Raw genomic sequence first — 20024 nt, forward strand, 5'->3', positions numbered from 1 at the left:
TTTCCCATAGCATTCGTATGCAAATGAACAAAGTCGTATTTCAAAGGAAGGTATTTTCATAATTATTTCCCCCTATATATATGCTTTTTTTATTAGGTATGTTTTTGTGTATTTTCTGTTTTGATTTTTAGAGCAATTACATCAAAATTGATTGATTTTAGTAACTAAATTTGTATTTTTATTTTTTTATTTTATTAATTTATTCAGCTGATATATAGCTAATTGTTCATACATTTATTATCTTCTATATCAGGGCTTCCCAAATTTTTTCAGCGACGGAACACTTAACTTATTTTTTAGATTGAGTAATTCATAATAGTATGAATAAAAATAAAAAAATGTTATCAAAGAAATATCATTTATTTAATAAACATAAAAAATAAAAAATAAAAAAACTCCTAATGACTCTGATGATTTTGGGTTCTTAAATTACAAAAAAAATTATATCAGGCTCAATATTGGTCAGTTGTATTCTCATATTTGTCGTGGCGTCGAGTCTATTTCTGTATTTTGTTTTGTGTTGCAATATATTTAGAAAATCCCACTTCGCATAAATACGTCGTGGAAAACGGAAGTAAACAAACCAGAGCTTGTTTTGACACATTGGGGAACTCTTCAGTCAGACTCGCCCAGAAATCATTTAATGGTTGATCTTTATATTTTTGTTTCAAATCAGAGTCATTAATTAAATCAATTAAATTCTCATAATCCCTTGCGCTTAAGCCCACTGGTTCAACTATCAGGAAAAATGGATTTCGAACCCAAGAATCGTCCTTACTAGTTTTCGGAAAATATTCCGAAAGAGTTGTTTTCAAGTTATATAAATGTTCTAAAAATACCTGTATAACTTCTTTGTCAACATGAAAATTCAATTCATTTAAACATTCATCTAAGACAGAAAAACAATCAAAATTATTAGATTCAACTGACAAAGTCCAAAATTGTATTTTCTCATCAAAAGATTTAATTTTATCTCTCATATTAAAAATTATAATACTTTTTCCTTGTAATAATTAGTTAACATCATTGCACTTTGTAAAAATATCCGCCAGATATGCAAAATGGACTTGTTAAAAATTTGATAAAATTTCACGGCTTGATCCATAACATTTTTTTAAATTTGTGGAAATTTTTTTAGTCAACAGTGCATGCTTATGCAAAATACAGTGACTCAGTGGCTAGTAGCTCTTGTTGCTACTTTCAGGATACGTGATACATCTTTAATTTTTACTACCATTGCACGAGCACTATCTGTACAAATATCAATACACTTTTCCCAGCCTCTTGTTTTGTAATGTTATCATTAATTCAGTTAAATATATCTTCTCCTGTAGTTTTTCCATATAGATATGCACACGTGAGTAAATCTTCTTCAATACTTTTATCATATGTGTAATGAACAAATAACAATAGCACAGCTAGTCCTGCGACATCTGTAGATTCATCCATTTGCATTGCATATTCACTGCAAAGTACAAGTCAACGAATTAACTCTTTCTCTATGATAGTAGAAATTTCTTTAATGCGTCGTGAAACAGTATTATTTGATAATTGTATTGCATCAATTTTTTTAGTAGCCTGTTCATTAAGAACATGTCATTCTCACATCGCTTGATGAGTGTCTCTCCAATTGTATGAGCTTCACCATTAAGTGCGATAGGATAACTCACGCGAAAAGAAGCTTCTGTTGCATTTTCATTTTCAGTTTTAGCCATTGTAATCATTTGAAATTTGGACTTTTTTAGTAATTCACGTTGTCTCTTACAAAAATACATGTCTTTTCCTTTGTAATCAGAGTGTGTCGTTTCGAAGTGCCTGCGAAGTTTAGCTGGAGCCAAAGAACTGTTTGCGAGTATTTTTTGACACAAAACAAACATTGCATTAGGAGCATCTGAATTGCCAATATACGTAAATCCAAAATTTAAATATTTTTCATAGTACTTTCGTTTTGGTCTATTCATAGATGACACTTGTTCTTTAATATTCGATTCTGAAGAAATTACAGTTTTTGGACTATTTTCTTCTTTGATGTAGACGTATTAGTATAAGTAATTGGCCTTTCTTTCGGCAAATTTCCTGTTTTCATGGGTAGTTTTTTTTTGTCAAAATGTAAAAAAACTGTATTGTAAGCAATCAGACTAAATTATAGTACAAGAAAATCGATTTATTTTTATGCAAATTTTATTTAATTCACTTACATTTCCAAAAGTATACACCCAATCCTGTATTAACGCAATATATTAGTTTCAGGAATTAACACGTAGAATATAAACGCGTGAAAAATTATCTGATATAACCTTTTGTAAATTTGACAGAATGGATCCTAAGATTGAAAAATCACATACAAGTGACTTTGTGTAAATTAATCGTGTAAAAAATGGCATTCGTGGCACCAAAAAATTTGCGTAAAAGTGAAATCACATAAAAAAAATTCGCACAACAAGCACTAATATCGTGTGATTAATTAACAAAAAAATATTGTTTAAATTCGATCAAATTTTTAAGGTAAAAAGAAAACAACACCGACTTATGAAACTTTTTCCTTCAGAATTTATACACATCAATGTTGAATATTTAGCACATATTTTTAAGCTTTTTTATCCGATTTACGAGCAATTTTTATGTATTAGCACGACTAATATTTTTTTTAATGTAGTCAAAATTTTTGTGAAATATTTATTTAGGCTCCTCGGAACACCTATTTTAGATCCGAGTTTGGGAAACCATGTTCTATATAAATAAAAGGCAATGTTCGTATGTTTGTACACTACAGACTCAAATCTACTGTACCGATATCGCTGAAAATTTTACAGTTTCTTCTTATTAGTGACGGAAGTGCATAAAGCCTTAACACTCCCGTAACTAATTAAAACAAACTGTGAAATTTTTAATGAAATCGGTCCAGTAGTTTTTGAGTCTGTAGTGTACATACATACAAACATTGCCATTTTTATGCTATCATATGATTATCTTTATATGTATGTATCTCTATCAAACTTCGTATTCATTATGTCGTTGCTTCTCTTAATATGATATAATTAACAGACTATAAAAATATTCAATATGGCTTACCTGAAAATACCTATATTCTGTTTATTAAGTTAACGTAAAATAAGAGTATAAGACGAGATAAATTATTTAAGGCAGTCAAAGTTCCGATTCATCAATCTCCATATTTATTATCTTGTTTTTCTGAGTAGGATTTATTAAAAAAAATATTTTTAGCTATTCCTAATGCTTTTATTGTCATATTACTACATTGTTAGTATGTTTTCCATATTTTACTCGTTTTGTTTTATTTATTTTAATTATTTTAATGATTCATCCCTTTCTTGAGAGCATTTTTAACATCATAATTTAACAACGGTTTTGTGTTGAATCGATATTCTGTTTTAAGATTACATTGACTTTTTATTTTATTATCCACAATATTCTATTTTTTACAGCTATCTCATTATTTTTCCACGATAATTACATTATGTTTTTGTATATAAATATTTACAATTTTATTATAAATATAAGTTTTAATAAAATACACATTTAAATTTTTGCCTTATTAGATTATGCACCGTTTTACTTTATAATGCTTAAAATAACAACTAGAAAATCAAATTTCAATATATTTTCAATAACAATTTTCATATCAAATTTTTAATGTTTTATTTGTCTCTTTCTCGAGTGCTTTCTGATTTTGCTTCGTAGTCATTAGCAGTTATTTAATAGTAGCTGTATACAAAAGTCACTTATGATTTTATTGTCTATAATATAAAAAATCATTATAATTTAGAAGGATGTGCTGGATTTAATACAGTATACCATTGATATAATATAATATGGAATAATAAATAGTAATAGTGATAAAAATAGATTAAAAAATACGACCGTTTATGGTCAGATATAAATCCAACAGGCTCGTTTAATATAATATATTGCACAATTAATCTCCTCGGATGGACGTGCAAATTTGCGTCAACGTCGAGCGTTCATTTCCTAAGTTATGTAACCAAATTATTGCACGGTATGCCATGAGGGTCTCATTAAACCACCCAATTAATTAACCCACTAAATTAGCTCTATCTATCACAAAAAATAAAATAAATTGTCGTATTATATACATAAGCGCGGAATGCAGCTCATGGCTTGGCGAGCTTTTCACATCGACCGAGAATTTTGTCTATTCGATAGCTTCGGATATTTTCAAGCTCTCCCCGAGGAACGCAAACACCTGCAAATCGATCACCTCCGCTTTTTCATGCTGCGGTATGAAGCTGCGGGATTTGAAATTTGATTTACTGAACACAGACTAGGAGTTACAGTCTTTCATTATTCTAGATTCTCAGCCGCCATTTTGTATCACCTCAAATGTTGCATATAAGCTCACGTACGAGCCTTTTCAATCTTTCATCTGTAACCTCGTGTCATCACTATCGATTTTTTGGCTAAATTGAAGACGACAAACATTTTATATATTTATGATACATGCGTCACTCTTGATAAAAAGCTTCACTTTACTCTAATTCCGGTTCATTCAGTACTTTATATTAAAATTTATATGTAAATTAAAAAGCTGTTTAAAATCATTTTTAATATTTTTTAGCCCTAAGGGGTGTGGTTTCGCAGCCATAAAGACGCCGAAAACTAATATTAATTTATTTTCGTATTACATATATATTGCAATAAATTATTGTAGGTGTGTATTTTTTGCACCTGAGTGCTGGTGGAGAAGCTGGCGGAGGGATGATGTCCAGTGGATGGTCTTCGGAGGTTTCATATGGCTTTTCGTCTCTTGAAGATCTGTCTTAAGTATCGTTGGTTCTGAAAGCTCTCTGATGAATCATAAGAATGCAGCCTTGCAATCGTTTATATGACCAACGAAATATGTTCACACCTCTAGAAAGTGACATTTTTTTGATAGACTTCTTTCAAAGCTTACAGTGCTTTATTGTAGTCCGATTGTATATTGTTTCAGCAACCGTTACGCAAAAAAATATATTTTTTCTCTGCATCGATGAATTTTTTACCCAGCACAATGATGATCTGCTATTGTTGTAGTCCGTTCAGTTACAGTTTTTGTCACGTTCATCCTTATAATTACTGTCGTGACGTGATTTAGTACTTACAAACGTACAAAAAAAAGAGTAGTTTTTAATAGTTACATCCGCTTTTAATGCTGTTCTAAGATATCTTAAATTGTTTAATATAATATTTTATCTTAACTGAATTACGAGTGTTTACTTATTAGTAATTTTTAAATATTCATTTGCTCCAACAAATTCTAAAAACGAAATTTTAGTGGCACTTATAAATAATTAGCATCTTAGGACAGATTTTATATTAGGTGGTCCATAATATATTTTTAATTATACGCAATTGTTAAGCAAGGAGAGCTCTTTTCTTTCGTTATGAAAATGGCTTTGTCTTATTTTCGAGACATATTTTTATTTGTTCGAAATGTTAGTTAAAATTGTCCAGGTGGTTGAAATCCTGACAACAATATTTTTTTCGACGTACCGCTGCTTTATCGACAGTTCAATTGTGCTTTTTTATTTTTTTAAATATATATTCCTAAATTTGTTATTTATTATTTGGCAAAAAAAATCGTAATAATAGCATATAATAGACGAACAAATAGGTGAAAAAAAAAGAATTTTTTATTGCCGAAATTTCATAAAATACTCTTATTCTGAGTTATTATTTTGCAGCTGTGGACTGTTTTTTTTTATCTTTTTATACAAATATAACTAATGTTTGATTTTAAGTCTGTTCGCAGTAATTTAATATAGTAATATTTTTTCGAGCATACCAAGTCATAGACTTATCGGCATAAGGTTTAATTAAAATTGAACTTGGTGTTGATTTAGAGTTTAAGACATTTTTATTATCTTTTTAATTAAAATAAATAGTTTTTATATACTGTATGGTTTTTTTGCTATATTAAGTTCAAAATAACGAATAATTGCTAACCTTAGTCCCAGTAATTATAATAGTAGATGCGCCGCTTCTCATTTATAAAAGATATTATGTAGTGGATTTTCCTATTTGCAATACTCGCCATAACAATACACGTCTCTCCATATTGGTAGAAGTAATACTGGAAAGTTACGCAATTGAGTATGTCTCTAAATAATTATTATAATAGCACAGATAAATTAGCATACGCTTAGAATACATTATGTGATCCGTCTTGTTATAAATAGTTTGTTTTATTGATTTTTTTCTAATCTCTCATAAGGATGTTTTTCGTATAAAATCCTGCTCATACGAGAAAAATAACATTCCATTGCTTCCGCATTTCCGAAAACCTCCAGCGTGTTATATTGAAATTCTCGGAAATCTTATTCCGAAAACATACGGACAATGGACAATGCGGCTTACATGCGTCGACTGGATCAAAGGACACCGAAAACATCTTTCCCGAGAAGATAATACGTATCTATGACCTTTTTAGATATAATAGCAGGTGAGTGTCGCAAAACAAGGCACACTATATAAACAAATAAAAATATTGTAATGCAGAAAACTGGTTTTTGCGTCCCACACAGCAGCCGTGGTCCACTTAGTCGAGGTCCATCGCGAAAATCGAATCGAATCGCACTTTCTCACGCCTTCTTCGCTGAGAACGTTTTCATTCAATTCTATAATATACGAGACAATCCAATTGCTGCCACTTTTCACACGATAGTGCTTTCCATAGCCGAGCAAAAAATAAAACACACAATGAATCTACTTCTTCTCGCGTGTACGCTTAGCGAACGTTCGCCATCATTCTAAAAAAAATACGTTAATATTAATAATATTTGATACCATATATTTATATTTAGAACCCAAGGATCAATAACTTTTTTTAAATACTCCTTAAACATTAGTTGACACGATCGAAACAGTATTATAATTTATTAACTGCAATATGCCCAATGCGACATGACTGGTTAGTGTATGAAATTTGCCAATAAAACGCTAAAGATTTTTTTGCTTCTGTATATTATTTTTTTAATAAACTGTTTTTGCCGTTTATTAATTTGACTACATGTAGCACATTTAGCGTTGTAGAGAGAGAGAGAGTAATAGGGGGAAGGAAATAACGAAGTCTGTTTCGTAATTCTAATTATTGCGTCTTACATTTTTTTAGTGCTGTACATTCTAAAATGTATTTTTCTTAAGAATTTTTTTACCACTTGACTTATTAAGCTGATGTACGACGGTCATTACAGAGAACTGTAATGTATAAGCAGATTAAATTCATGCTTCGTTTCGGCTTTATTGCGAATTACCCCAATAAAACTAATTACATTTGCCTTTATTAACTCATTCATTCCGTCGATGAGAGATCAAACTAAAAGCAATTTAATCCTAATTAGATATAAATTATTATTATATTGCAATAAAATGACGATTATACTATACCGATGAGGTGCTTCTGGCAATTTTCTGAAATTTATTTATAAAAGTTTTTTAAATTGGTTGTTAATTAGGTTAACTGTTAATATATTTATTATATAGAGGTATATTACGCGTTAACCTTTAATGCGCCAATTTTTCTTTCGTTTAGCCATCTCATTATACAAATGTTTATTTGTATGACTCAGAATATGAAGCTCTCGCGTTTCATAGCTGTTAAAATCAATACACAAAGTATACATTATATAATAATATTTACCAAACAGTTGTTTATATCAATCTAAAACTACTATATACATATAATATTGTATCAGCTACTTATATGTAAGACAACCTAACTCTATTGACTAATACTTAAACAGAATAATATATTATTAAATCATTAATCAATAAAAGCATATTGAAAAATTGCGACAACTTTGCAATTATTTGCTACTGATTTATAATATTTTTTAGCTTAGATAAAATTTATAATTATTTTCTGATCTTGGTTTAAGGTGGTTTTTTTTTATTTATCGTAATAATTTTTGAGTTACGTATAGTTTATGTTATTAATATAAATAAATTCGTGATGTTCTCGTAGCCTTGTCTGCGTCTGAAGAATATAGTAGTCTCCGGAGATTAAACTCTGAATTTTGGTCGTTTTTGCTGTTGAAGAGGGAAGCGGTTGCTCTTCGGTTATCCGGGTGTTAATCAATGCGCAAATAGTAGAAATTTAATAATTTATTCATCGAAATAAACACTTAATAACCCTTATAACATTCGCTAAAAAAATAAAATATGTCATAAAAATAGTTTTTTGCTTCAAAACAAGTTTAGTATTATAAGTTGATTGTCCTTCCATACAAACTTCCTAAAAAATTTGTAATATATTCGTTTATACTATCTCGAATAAAATTTGAAAATAAATCTCAGAATGAAACAATTTGTATACTTAGCAATACAGGTATTTGTTTTTCTTCTCAATATACTTGTCTAGTGAGCGTCTAGTGCCGTTCCAAAATCCATGTTCTTTTATGAACCTTTATTTTGTCTCGAAATGCGAAACAATGAGACGCTTCTTTTTAACAAAAAAATACTTATACGCATTAAAAAATCACTTGTAAATTATTGGCTATACCTACTATGACCGAAATACGCAGAATTCGTTCGTTAAACGAAACAAAACGTTAGAAAGGCCCACTTTTAATTATCATTTAACGCTTATCTCAAAAACAGGTGTTACGTTACGTTTTTGTATTTGTTTTTATTTAAATCAGTTCAATAAATCGATCGTAGTTAAATTATTTATATACAAATCCACAAAAAAATCTTTAAGCTTACATGTTTAAAATATCACTTTTTCTGAATTAATTTTATTGCAATTGATCCTAATTCTGTTGATTTAAAAAAGCTCAAATGACGTATCTGATCTCAAATTTTGTTCAAACAGAATGTTTTGTGAGAAAATACAATCCTTTATTTGTTTGATTACTATTTTTTATCACCTTCTCTATATAAGGTAACGTGTTAATTCTTCGCATTTTCACAATCTTTAAATAATCAGATATTTCCCATTCAATAACCTCTTTACTATTTTTTTTATTTTAGGTATAGGTGTAGTAGTAGCAATCTTTTTTTTTTTGTACACTTAGCAATATTTTTTTTATATACTAAGCAATTTAGTGTGTCTACTATGACCGAAATACGCAGAATTCGTTCGTTAAACAAAACAAAATGTTAGAAAGGCCCACCCTTAATTATCATTTAACGCTTATCTCAAAAACAGGTGTGCGTCGCAAATTTTTTAAAGTTTGTGTTACGTTTTTTGTATTTGTTTTGATTTAAATCAGTTCAATAATTCGATTGTAGTTAAATTATTTATATACAAATCTGCAAAAAAAATTTTTTAAACTTACATGCTAAAGATATCACTTTTTCTCAATTAATTTTATTGCAATTGATCATAATTTTGTTGATTTAAAAAAGCTCAAATGACGCACCTGATCCCACATTTTGTTCAAACAGAATTTTTTGTGAGAAAATAAAATCCTTTCATTGTTTGATTACCATTTTTTTATCACCTTCTCCGTGCAAGGTAACGTGTTTGTTCGCATTTTTACAATTTTCGTAGCAATATTTAAATTATCAGATATTTCTCATTCATTAACCTCTTTACTATTTTTTATTTTAGGTATAGGCATAGTAGTAGCAATATATTTTTTTTGTATACTTAGCAATATTTTTTTTTATATACTTAACAATTTGGGGTGTCTACTATGACCGAAATACGTAGAATTTGTTCGTAAAATAAAACAAAATGTTAGAAAGGCCCACCCTTAACTATCATTTAACGCTTATCTCAAAAACAGGTGTGCGTCGCAATTTTTTGTAAAGTTTGTGTTACGTTTTTGTATTTGTTTTTATTTAAATCAGTTCAATAAATCGATCGTTGCTAAATTATTTATATACAAATCCGCACAAAAAATTCTTCAAACTTACATGCTTACAATATCACTTTTTTTTAATTGATTTTATTGCAATTAATCCTAATTCTGTTGATTTAAAAAAGCTCCTAAATTTTGTTCAATTAGAATGTCTTGTGAGAAAATAAAATCCTGTAATTGTTTGATTACTATTTTTTTATTGCCTTCTCCATATAAGGTAACGTGTTAATTGTTCGTATTTTCACAATCTAATAAGCAATATTTATATTATCAGATATTTCTTATTCATTAACCTCTATACTATTTTTTTAGTAGCAATCTTCAAATTATTAGATATTTCTCATAAATTATCTTGCTCATGACACTTTATATAAAAAAGTTGATAATAACCTCTTAGCTGAAGCGTTAATATATGAATATTGGCAATCTTCAAATTACAAGATATTTCTACTTCTGAAAGTACTATATTTACTAAATAATGTAATTTAGTTGCTAGTATTTTTCAGGTTTGTTCAATTATATTAACATATTTTTCATCAGAACGAATTAAATGCTTTTAATTTTTTAAGTGTTGAGTTCACAGTCGCTTCTATACTTTCAATGTATTTATTTTTTCTGATCTCTATATTTTTATGTCGTTTCTCTTCTAAATAAGATGTAATTAATAGAATATAATTATATTCAATACGGATTATTGAATTTAATTATTTAATGTTAGGTTGCGCTAGTTGAAATGTATCTTATATATTTCGACATTTATTAAGTAAACGTATAAGACGAGATAAATTATTCGAGGCGGTCAAAAGTACCGAGTCATCAAAATCGATAGCATAGATTGAAAACAACGAAAAGTATTCGATGTAAAATAAATTACCCTTCCAAGATTTTAAGTGTTCGAAAGTTTAATTTTATATAAAAGTAAAAGAATATAACATTGTTTGCGAAGACCGATCGATGCGTCGTAAATTTATTCTCAATTATCGAGATGAATATATAATTATGGAAATATATGTAAATTCTATTTAAAAAACAACATTTTAATTTTCAGCTCTATATCTGAAATATATCCACAGATACGAATTTACATAATATTACTTCACATCCGGTCAACTTTTAGACAGCCGCGCAAGTAGTGACATATATTACGAGATTTAACTCGTTCGTTCTAAATTTTGCGAACCTAGACATTGGGTGTGTAACTGTTACATAACTTTCACTTTTGATGCGTTGAAAAAGCAGCACCAGAACACGTTTAACTTCCGAATCGGGTTAAATAATGGAGCGATCACTATTGCGTAAACACACGAGTAACCTTGTAGCCCCTCCATCGTAATCCGATCTGCTAATTTGTATAAAGCGAAATTGAATCTCGCCAAGTGTGTCAGTGCTCAGAGTGTCGAAGGTGAGATCGAAAGTGTCAGTGAATTGTAAACAGTGAAGTTGCTGGGAATAGATATCTAGGTGTGCAGCGTGCATCATGAGACAAGGTAGGGATTTGTAACCTTGTAACTCTGATTTCACACAAGTAAATCTTAACTTAAATATCGTATGTGTAAAAATTATCTAATCTATTAAAAATATTTTTTTTAATTTATATATTTATTAGAAAATTTATTATATTAGATATTTTATTATAAACAATTTTCAGTGAAATATAAATATTATCAAAATACACAAACGTAAATAAAAATAATAATTGCTACATATTCACTTTGTAATGCATATTGTTTTTATTAAAAAATATATATTATTTTTTATTTAATTAAACTGCCAGAAACACATTTTGAGTAAAGCTTAATTAAAATTAATTAACAATTTTAATTGAAGACACTATTTTAATCCGATTTAATACTGTCATAATGATAGATTACAATATAAATTATTTTTAATTGTTTTATTCAGAGGAACAATGATTTCGGTTTGAATCAATAAACTCGATATCAAGATTAATGTTTATGAATATACTTTACTTTCACCATTCGTGCGTGTAAAGCCATTCATCAATTAAGCATTGTCATTGTATTCTTTGGCGTTAAGTTCTCTGGTTCGAATATAATCGAACCGGAAGACCGCATTTTTCCGGAAGAAACCCAAAGCCGGAAATCATGTGGCAAAAACCTATGTTTTTCATTAACTTCTTCGTATATATTTCCTTTGACAATGTCGGATATACACTGTCGAATAAATAACGAAACAATTTATGACTATTTGAACCCTTTACTTTCCGCATATATTTTTTTAAGAGTATTTCATTAATACTTTTCACCACAGAGATTAAATACAAATTATATATAACCCGCGGGCAAGATAAATAAAGTTGAAAAAATAAGCAAAACAAAGGTCATAAATCACAGTAAAATAATACGTCTTTTGATGTTTGACAAATGATATTTGTTATTTGGCCACCGGTTGGGCACACCTGTACGTATAAAAGTCGTATAGGTCTGGCTTGTTTTCGTTTGAAATTTAACAAAACGCGATATGAATATATTGCATCGAAGGCAATTAAAGCGTAGGATAATTAAAAGCAAATACGCACGATGCTGTAACAAGCTTTGTTTTTGTAATACGCTAAAATAAAACATATAATGGCGGAAGTATGACATGTAAATTATGTGAGAAACTTTTCTAAAGAATGATTCACCGGATGGAAGAACGCATCCGGAAAATAAATGCACGTGAGAGGTGCATAATAATATAATATGCAATTTGTACTCAGCTATTATCATAAATTAGGGAGCTGGATGTCATGGTGCGCCTTGTAAAATTACTTAGTTAAAACATGATATACATTTCTTAGAAAATTTGTGTTTTTTTGCAACTTTAATTTAAAAATATCGAAATAATAATAGATTGTCTTGACCTAGGTGTCATGGTGTTTATTTTTATAAAAGGCAAAGCTATTCAGTTAATTATTATTATTGTGCAACGGTTTTTGAGGCATGTATAATTTGGGTCATTATTGCGTTATATCGTAGCCTTGTCTGCGTCTGAATAATTCAGCGTCTAATAACCAATGTTCGGGTTGAGCTGTATTAGGATTTACGTGAAGAGGGAAGTGTTCTCGATCGTGAAGAGGGAAGTTTTCTCGATCGATGTTGCTAGTATCCGTAACTTTATTTGGTGCGTGCTCAGATGAACTTTTTAATGTCCTGTATTAAAGATATTACAAAAAATTATTTTCAAGGTATAAAAGGTATAATTAAATTCGTTCAATATCGACTATTTTTTTATTAAAATATTTGCATAACCATCAGAGTTTGAACAGTTAAATATTTATCCATTGTTTATTGCGCTTTTAACACGTATACGCACCGCATTTTTTTCTCGCAGCCAACACATCAATTTCAATTAGAGTTTTATACTGTTTTATTATTGTAAGCTATAAGAATCGTTGCTCCAATGGGTTTTTACTTATTCTGACGAACCACAGAGATTCAATCTTGGTCCTCTTCTCTGTTTTACCTTTACTAATGCCTGGAAGTTGGCCAAGGTTGGCCAAGGACGGAAAATATAGTTGGTTACTTCGGTCGAGTTCGGTTCTGCCCGCTCTAAAATCTCTGGGAAGTTGTTCAAGGTTACAGAGAACGGGAGGTAAAGTGGGGGTAATTCAGCTTCGAGCGCTTCCGAACATTGTCGGCAAAAGGACCGAAGTCGGAGCTGCTCTTTCGAGCGCGAGCGGTAAGATACTTCCCCTTTCGCTCTCTTGCGTGTTAAGAGATAATGATATGGTGCTTCGAAAACTGAGATAGAACGAGTAACTCAGTTCAATTTCAGTATGCGCAGTTAACACGCATGTCGAGCGCTGCATCGTGGTCACGTGGTCAAGTTATAATACCACATGCTTATCTGGGACATCAACAGACTCTTACTAACATCTTTGAATATTTTAGAGCACCAAAAGGGATTAATTACATTTTTAATAGTATATTCTTCTAACAGATATTGTTATTATATTTTTTTTCATATAAAATTAAATAATTAAAAAATAATTAGTGGTACTTGATTTTGTTAAAAAAAATCGTTTTGAATATCCTTATGTATTTTCCTAGATCGGTTTATATAAATGTCACGCCATAACGAATTCTTATTTAGAATTGATGGCGACAAATTCTTGGATAGTCACAGATGTGGTGTTCGTATTCTGAAGTATCATTTATATGCCTTATGGCATTTTGCAAAAGCCGACAAAGATTTTGCGTAAATTGAATGTTTACGACCAGAACTTTTCACTGATATTGTGTTGGGGAGTCTCCACACAAACTTTTATAATTATCAGTAGCGTAATTTTAATAATATGATAATTTAAAAATTGCGATTATTTGGCACATTTTTCGATCGCGCGCAAATATGCCAGCTGTACGTGACAGAAGCCGCCGTCCGGACGGCATATGAAATTTGCGACAGTGTGGTCGCTTACCCGAAATCGTAGGTCTCGGTCGATTTTAGTTGTAACTTCGGTTCGGAAAACTTCCAGAGAGTGTAGTTCAGGTATAACGACATACATGCGGCAATTAATATCAATATACATTTAACATGGAAGTGTATATTTATTTTCTAATTATGGTTGCAATTATTAAGTCATTAAAAGTAACAAAAATGTGGCATATTCTTGTAGTACAAAGTTTAATTTATCTAACCTCCGAAAGGTAGCAATTAAATATGCAAATCAGGTCAATCATATTTTTAACAATTTTCAATTGCAAAAAAATTATACTTCCGACGGAAGTTCAAAACCATGTGTTTGAAAAATTATCTTATTCATCTTAATACACCGTTTAATTAAAATTAAGATATTTAATATGATTTAGGTTTTTAATAAAAAAAATATATGTAAATATTTGTTTAAAATTATGCAAAAAAGTCCAATTTCATTGTTTATAAATAAAGTATTTATGGTAAAATAACCAGAAATAGATCATAAAATTTCTTTTACATTTGAGAATCATACAATAATTATTTAAGTAGATGTACAAAATAAATTTTAAATTTTTAAACATTTTCAATACAATATAATACAATGGACAAAAACAAATTTATTGTCAAAAAAATACAAGTGGGTTATTGTTTAATACATAGAGAGACAAAATTTGGAGGAAATGTATTATATTACAAAATTAACAGAAAATACAACGAATAATTAATTTACATTAAAATTAGAAATTTTGAAGATTTATTCATATCCATTTCTTACTTCCAAACGCTAAATGAAATTTGCAACTGATTTTTAACTTGAAAAGGACGAAGTAACATTTTATGAATGTATTTTTAAACAATTATTATTCAGTAGTTAGTATTTGACGGCCGTATTATTATTATTAATATTATTTTAATATATTCTCAAACCAGCTGATCAGTATCAGGTATTGGCCGAATCTCATACAAAAAAAGATGACTCGAATAAACCCTATTTGGAACAGTTTTCTCAGGAATTTAGTATTTTTGAAAAAAAACATACTATTATTTATTTAATTTAAAAATAATTATAAAAAACTCTTCACCGAGTCAAAAAAAACGGTCTTAGATTTTTTTTATGACCAAAAAGCCCCAACTCACAATTAACTAAATTTTCAGTCATAGCTATAATCGTAGCCTTTAAGAATCAAATAATCATTTTTGGATCAGACTATTTATATAATAGTTAAAAATTTGTGATGTATAGTGGAAAATCAAAACGAAATCAACACTTTACCTGCAAAAGTCGAATATATTTTAAATAAACAAGCCCTAATATGATAAAAATCAGACAGACATGAAAATAGATAGCGTTTACTTTTATATATAAATTGAACAGTATAAATCTTGTAGACGATTGAGTTAGAATTCTGTTGATTTTGAAAAGTTGCGATGAGTGTTACAACCGACCGGAGAAGTGTAAAAGCAAATAGTGCACACCCATAGCTAAAGTATTTGCTGTAGATTGACATTTTAAGACGAAACTCTTCTGAAAATGCAGCAGGAGAAGAGTAATGGGCTGCGAAAGGTGCATCGCATAGGTGAAATAAGAAGGGCAAAAGCTTCGGAAATCGAAAGAGCTGCACTAACTCCCGACATAATCTAATATGTGTCGCGTCTGAAAAAGCTTTCAGAGCGCCGAAAGCTTTTTTAAAGCGATAAGCCGCTCTCGTTTATTTAGTTAAATTCGACGTTGCGAATTATTATGAATCATTTATGCGGGCGTTAATTTGGCCTTACATAAATTAAGGCTTTCTCGCGGCGAGGCGTCTTAGCAAACTTTGATAACGACACTTTTTAACAGGGTTTAATCGCGACGCGGCCCGGTTAAACTGTAATCCGGCCCCTGATTATTTTTAAGGGCTTCCGTGTGGCCGCATTCGATTATTAATATAAACCCAAGCTCTCTTGTGTCGCAAGCCAATACCTTGGGATATTGCAGTAAGCTTGTTTGGTCGTTTTTCATACCAAAGATAGCGCGCACCTTTGATACGAACAGGATTGGTGTCATAATACCTTCGATACACTTTTCACTATGTTTATATAATATGTTTAGCGTTATGATAAAATAACTCGATTTAAATATTAAATTATAATTCATAATATTTTTTTCTTAAGACAATCTTGTTTTAAAGATATCACTATATTTTTGGTAGCTTTCATTGTTTTTGCCACACTTTCGTTTTGATAAAAGACTATAGATGATGATGTAGTCGATTTTATCATTTATTTGACTAATGAACAGTGAGTTCGTTAACAAAAACAACTACATATGCTAGTCTTCTATACGATCAAAATTAATTGAGTATACCTATGCGTATCCTGTTAATAATTATACAATAATACAGATGGGAATTAAAATTTTTAGACAGACAAACTGAATTTTTTAGGACTTAATATCATTAGTTAGTCCCTCTAATTGCGAACAGAAAAGTGGTTTTACTTTTAACTTGATAAATAAAACTGTGCTAATTATATTTTCTTTAATTTTTAATGGTTTAAAAATTATTAATAATAAAAAAAATTTAGTTTTGTGTTATTAAGCAATTTTTTTTATTTTAATCATATTAATAATACTCCTGTTAAATAACAAATTTATTTAATTCGATGCAATTTAATTCAAAATAATTACTCATAGAAACAACAAATTTATCTTTGGTAGTGACCGAGTAGATGTGAACAATTTAGAATAATCTTGGAAGGCACAGAAAGTTATATTTAAAAATTAATCAATTTTATATGTAGTTAAGCTTCTGAATTGTGGTTCAAGTTGAATGACTCTTAAATATTTGATGTCTTGATTTTTGAAGTGAATGTTCAAGTGTGAATGTCAGTAAAATAAGTCTCTAAGAAAATCTCAAACGTATTTGAGAAGAAGTTACTTATGGTTGCCCGCGTTTCTGTATTCATATCCATAGCCCGCCCTCTGTAAGATATTTTGTTTAACGCCTTTTTGGTTTGACGATCAATTACAATAGGGTGTCAATTTAAGATAATCTTGGAAGGCACGGAAAGTTTTATTTTGAATTTAATGAATTTCACATGAAGTAAAGCTTCTGGATTGTGGTCCAAGTTCAAAGTTTCTTGAAGATCTGATGTTTTTAACTCCGAAGTGTGTATTCATGTGTGAATGTCAGTAGAAGTATCTAAGAAAGTCTCAGATTTATCTGAGAAAAGTGATTTCTAGGTGCCCGTGTTTTTGTGTTTATATCCATAGACCGCCCACTATGAGATATATTGTTTGACGCCCTTTTGGTTTAATCAATTACAAAAATGTGCTGAGTTTTTTTATTTTAATGAATCGCTATTGTCAGATTAGGAACGTACGTTTCCAGTGCAAACCCGAATGCATGCTTTATATTTTTCTAAGTAACAGATATTTAGTCTTTTCTTATTTTTGCTAGGTACTTTGTGATTTAGTCTGATAAAACGTTACATACGGTGGTGTTCTATTTTACCATAGATTTTTTTTCTTAGACAGTTAAAAGACTTTATCAAAAGCTTAATTTGTCTTTTTATGACTTAATTATGATTAGAAAGCTTAAACTAATAAACCCGATAAATAAAACTGTGTTAATAAGATTATTTTTTAATTTTAAATGCTTTACTTTAATAATAATTTTAATAAAAAAACAACAATGAAATTTTGTGTTCTTATATACATTTTAATTGTTGTAATCATTGAATAGCAAATATCTATATTTCAATGCACTTAAATTAAAAACAAGCACTCGTAGAAACAAAAACTTGATTATTATGCCTCCACTACATTCTCTGGAATTTGGCCAACGTTGGCCAAGGACGGAGAATATAGTGGGTTACTTCGGTCGAGTTCGGTTCTGCCCGCTCTAAAATTTCTCGGAAGTTGTCCGAGGTTACCGAGAACGGGAGATAAAGTGAGGGTAATTCAGTCGATTTGGCCAGCTTCGAGCGCTTCCGAACATTGTCGGCAAAAGGACCAAAGTCGGAGCTGCTCTTTTGAGCGCGAGCGGTTAGATACTTCCCCTTTCGCTCTCTCGCATGTTAAGTGGCGAGAGTGAGAGAGATAATGATATGTTGTTTCGCAAACTGAGATAGAACAAGTAACTCGCTTCAATTTCAGTATGCGCGTTTGGTTAACACGCATGTCGAGCGCTGCATCGTGGTCACGAGGTCAAGTTATAATACCACATGCTTATCGGAGACTTCAACAGACTCTTACTGACATCTTTGAATATTTTATGGCATCAAAAGGGATTTTTTATATTTTTTAAGTATTTTCTTCTAACAGATTTCGTTATTATATTTTTTCATATAAAATTAAATAATTAAAAAATAATTAGTGGTACTTAATTTTATTAAAAAAAATCCAGATGTATTTTTCTAGATCGGTTTATATAATTGTCACACCATAACAAATTCTTATTCAGAATCGATGGCGACAAATTCTAGGATAGTTACAGATGTGGTGTTTGTATTCTGAAGTATCATTTTTGTGCCTTATGGCATTTTGCAAAAGGCGACAAAGATTTTGCGTAAATTGAATATTTACGACCAAAAGTTTTCACTGATATTGTATTGGTGAGTGCTAACACAAACTTTTATAACTATCAGTAGCGTAATTTTAATAATATGACAATTTAAAAATTGCGATTATTTGGTACATTTTTTGATCGCGCGCAAATATGCCAGCTGTACGTGAGAGAAGCTGCCGTCCGGACGTCATTCACGGCCGCCATCCAGACGGCATATGAAATTTGTGGCAGTGTGGTCGTTTACTCGAAGTTGTAGGTCTCGGCCGACTTGAATTATAACTTCGTTCGGACAACTTCCAGAGAATGTAGTGCAGGCATTAAGTATTGACTGAGTAAATATTAACAATTTAGAATTCTTGGAAGGCGCGGAAAGCTCTATTTTAAAATTATTGAATTTTACATGTAGTTAAGTATCAATTTTGTAATTGCAAGCTATGAGGCAAAAATATTTTGGCGTCTTTTGCCAAAATATAATATTAATGTTAAAGGAAATTATTTAACTTTGTTGTTTTAAATATATATATAAAGATATATTGGCGTGAAAATTTAAATATAAATAAAGTTATTTTGCTTTTGAGTTAAAAAAGGCAAAACTTTGTACAGAGAATTTATAAATTCAATTAAAATTGCATATTGAAAAGAAAAACTTAATGGTCATTTTTCCTAAATATTATTTCTTTGAATTTTTAAAATTTATAATGCTTAAAATTTCAACTGCAGTTACTTGGTTTTATTTTTCGACATCCAAAATGCTACTTTTTAGTTGCTTCCGAAACGCTTTGTACATCTGTAATAAATTACTTTCAAAGTTTGACTCTTTCTATGAACAAATTGTTTCGTGTGTCACATGTCACGTGTTAAACTTTATGAAACCTATATTATATGGTTTTGTTTTTTGTAACTTTATTGGCCATAACATTTTTTAATGTTCAATAACTTAAATTTTATTATTAATTAAATATATCTTTTATACCGATCTTTGAATGACATAATAACCAAAGCGATCGTCTTAAATTCGCTATCTGCGAACAAACAGCAAAGGCGAGAAATTGGTTTAAAATTTATTTATTTACGGTAAGCCTTTGCGCTTATAGATAAGTAAGATAAGCAAAGAAGGCGATTTGTGAAGGATGTAAATAATAGGAACGAACCCAATTTGTGGAATTGTCTATCAATTACGCGGTATATCGAGTGCGGAAAGAGTGCCACTGCGTTAGGGGTGATTAATTAA

The 20024-nt window shown here is 29.9% G+C and overlaps 2 protein-coding genes across 5 annotated transcripts in view; one reads left to right on the plus strand and one right to left on the minus strand.

The window, feature by feature from the left end:
• galene (potassium two pore domain channel subfamily K member galene) overlaps positions 1-20024 on the minus strand; it is a 252063-nt gene that overhangs the window by 39541 nt on the left and 192498 nt on the right. The window lies entirely within an intron of this gene.
• The window catches only part of LOC148233622 (uncharacterized), a 168660-nt gene continuing 159822 nt past the window's right edge, over positions 11187-20024 (plus strand). For all 3 annotated transcript variants that reach the window (XM_088188729.1, XM_088188730.1, XM_088188731.1), the window contains exon 1: positions 11187-11311. In XM_088188729.1, the coding sequence (XP_088044855.1) occupies positions 11302-11311 (10 nt within the window). In that variant the 5' untranslated portion in view covers positions 11187-11301. The remainder of the gene's footprint in view (positions 11312-20024) is intronic.

This window comes from Plectrocnemia conspersa, unplaced genomic scaffold (assembly GCF_051122295.1).
Source record: "Plectrocnemia conspersa isolate PC_06_02 unplaced genomic scaffold, ASM5112229v1 ptg000007l, whole genome shotgun sequence".
Taxonomy (NCBI): Eukaryota; Metazoa; Arthropoda; class Insecta; order Trichoptera; family Polycentropodidae; genus Plectrocnemia; species Plectrocnemia conspersa.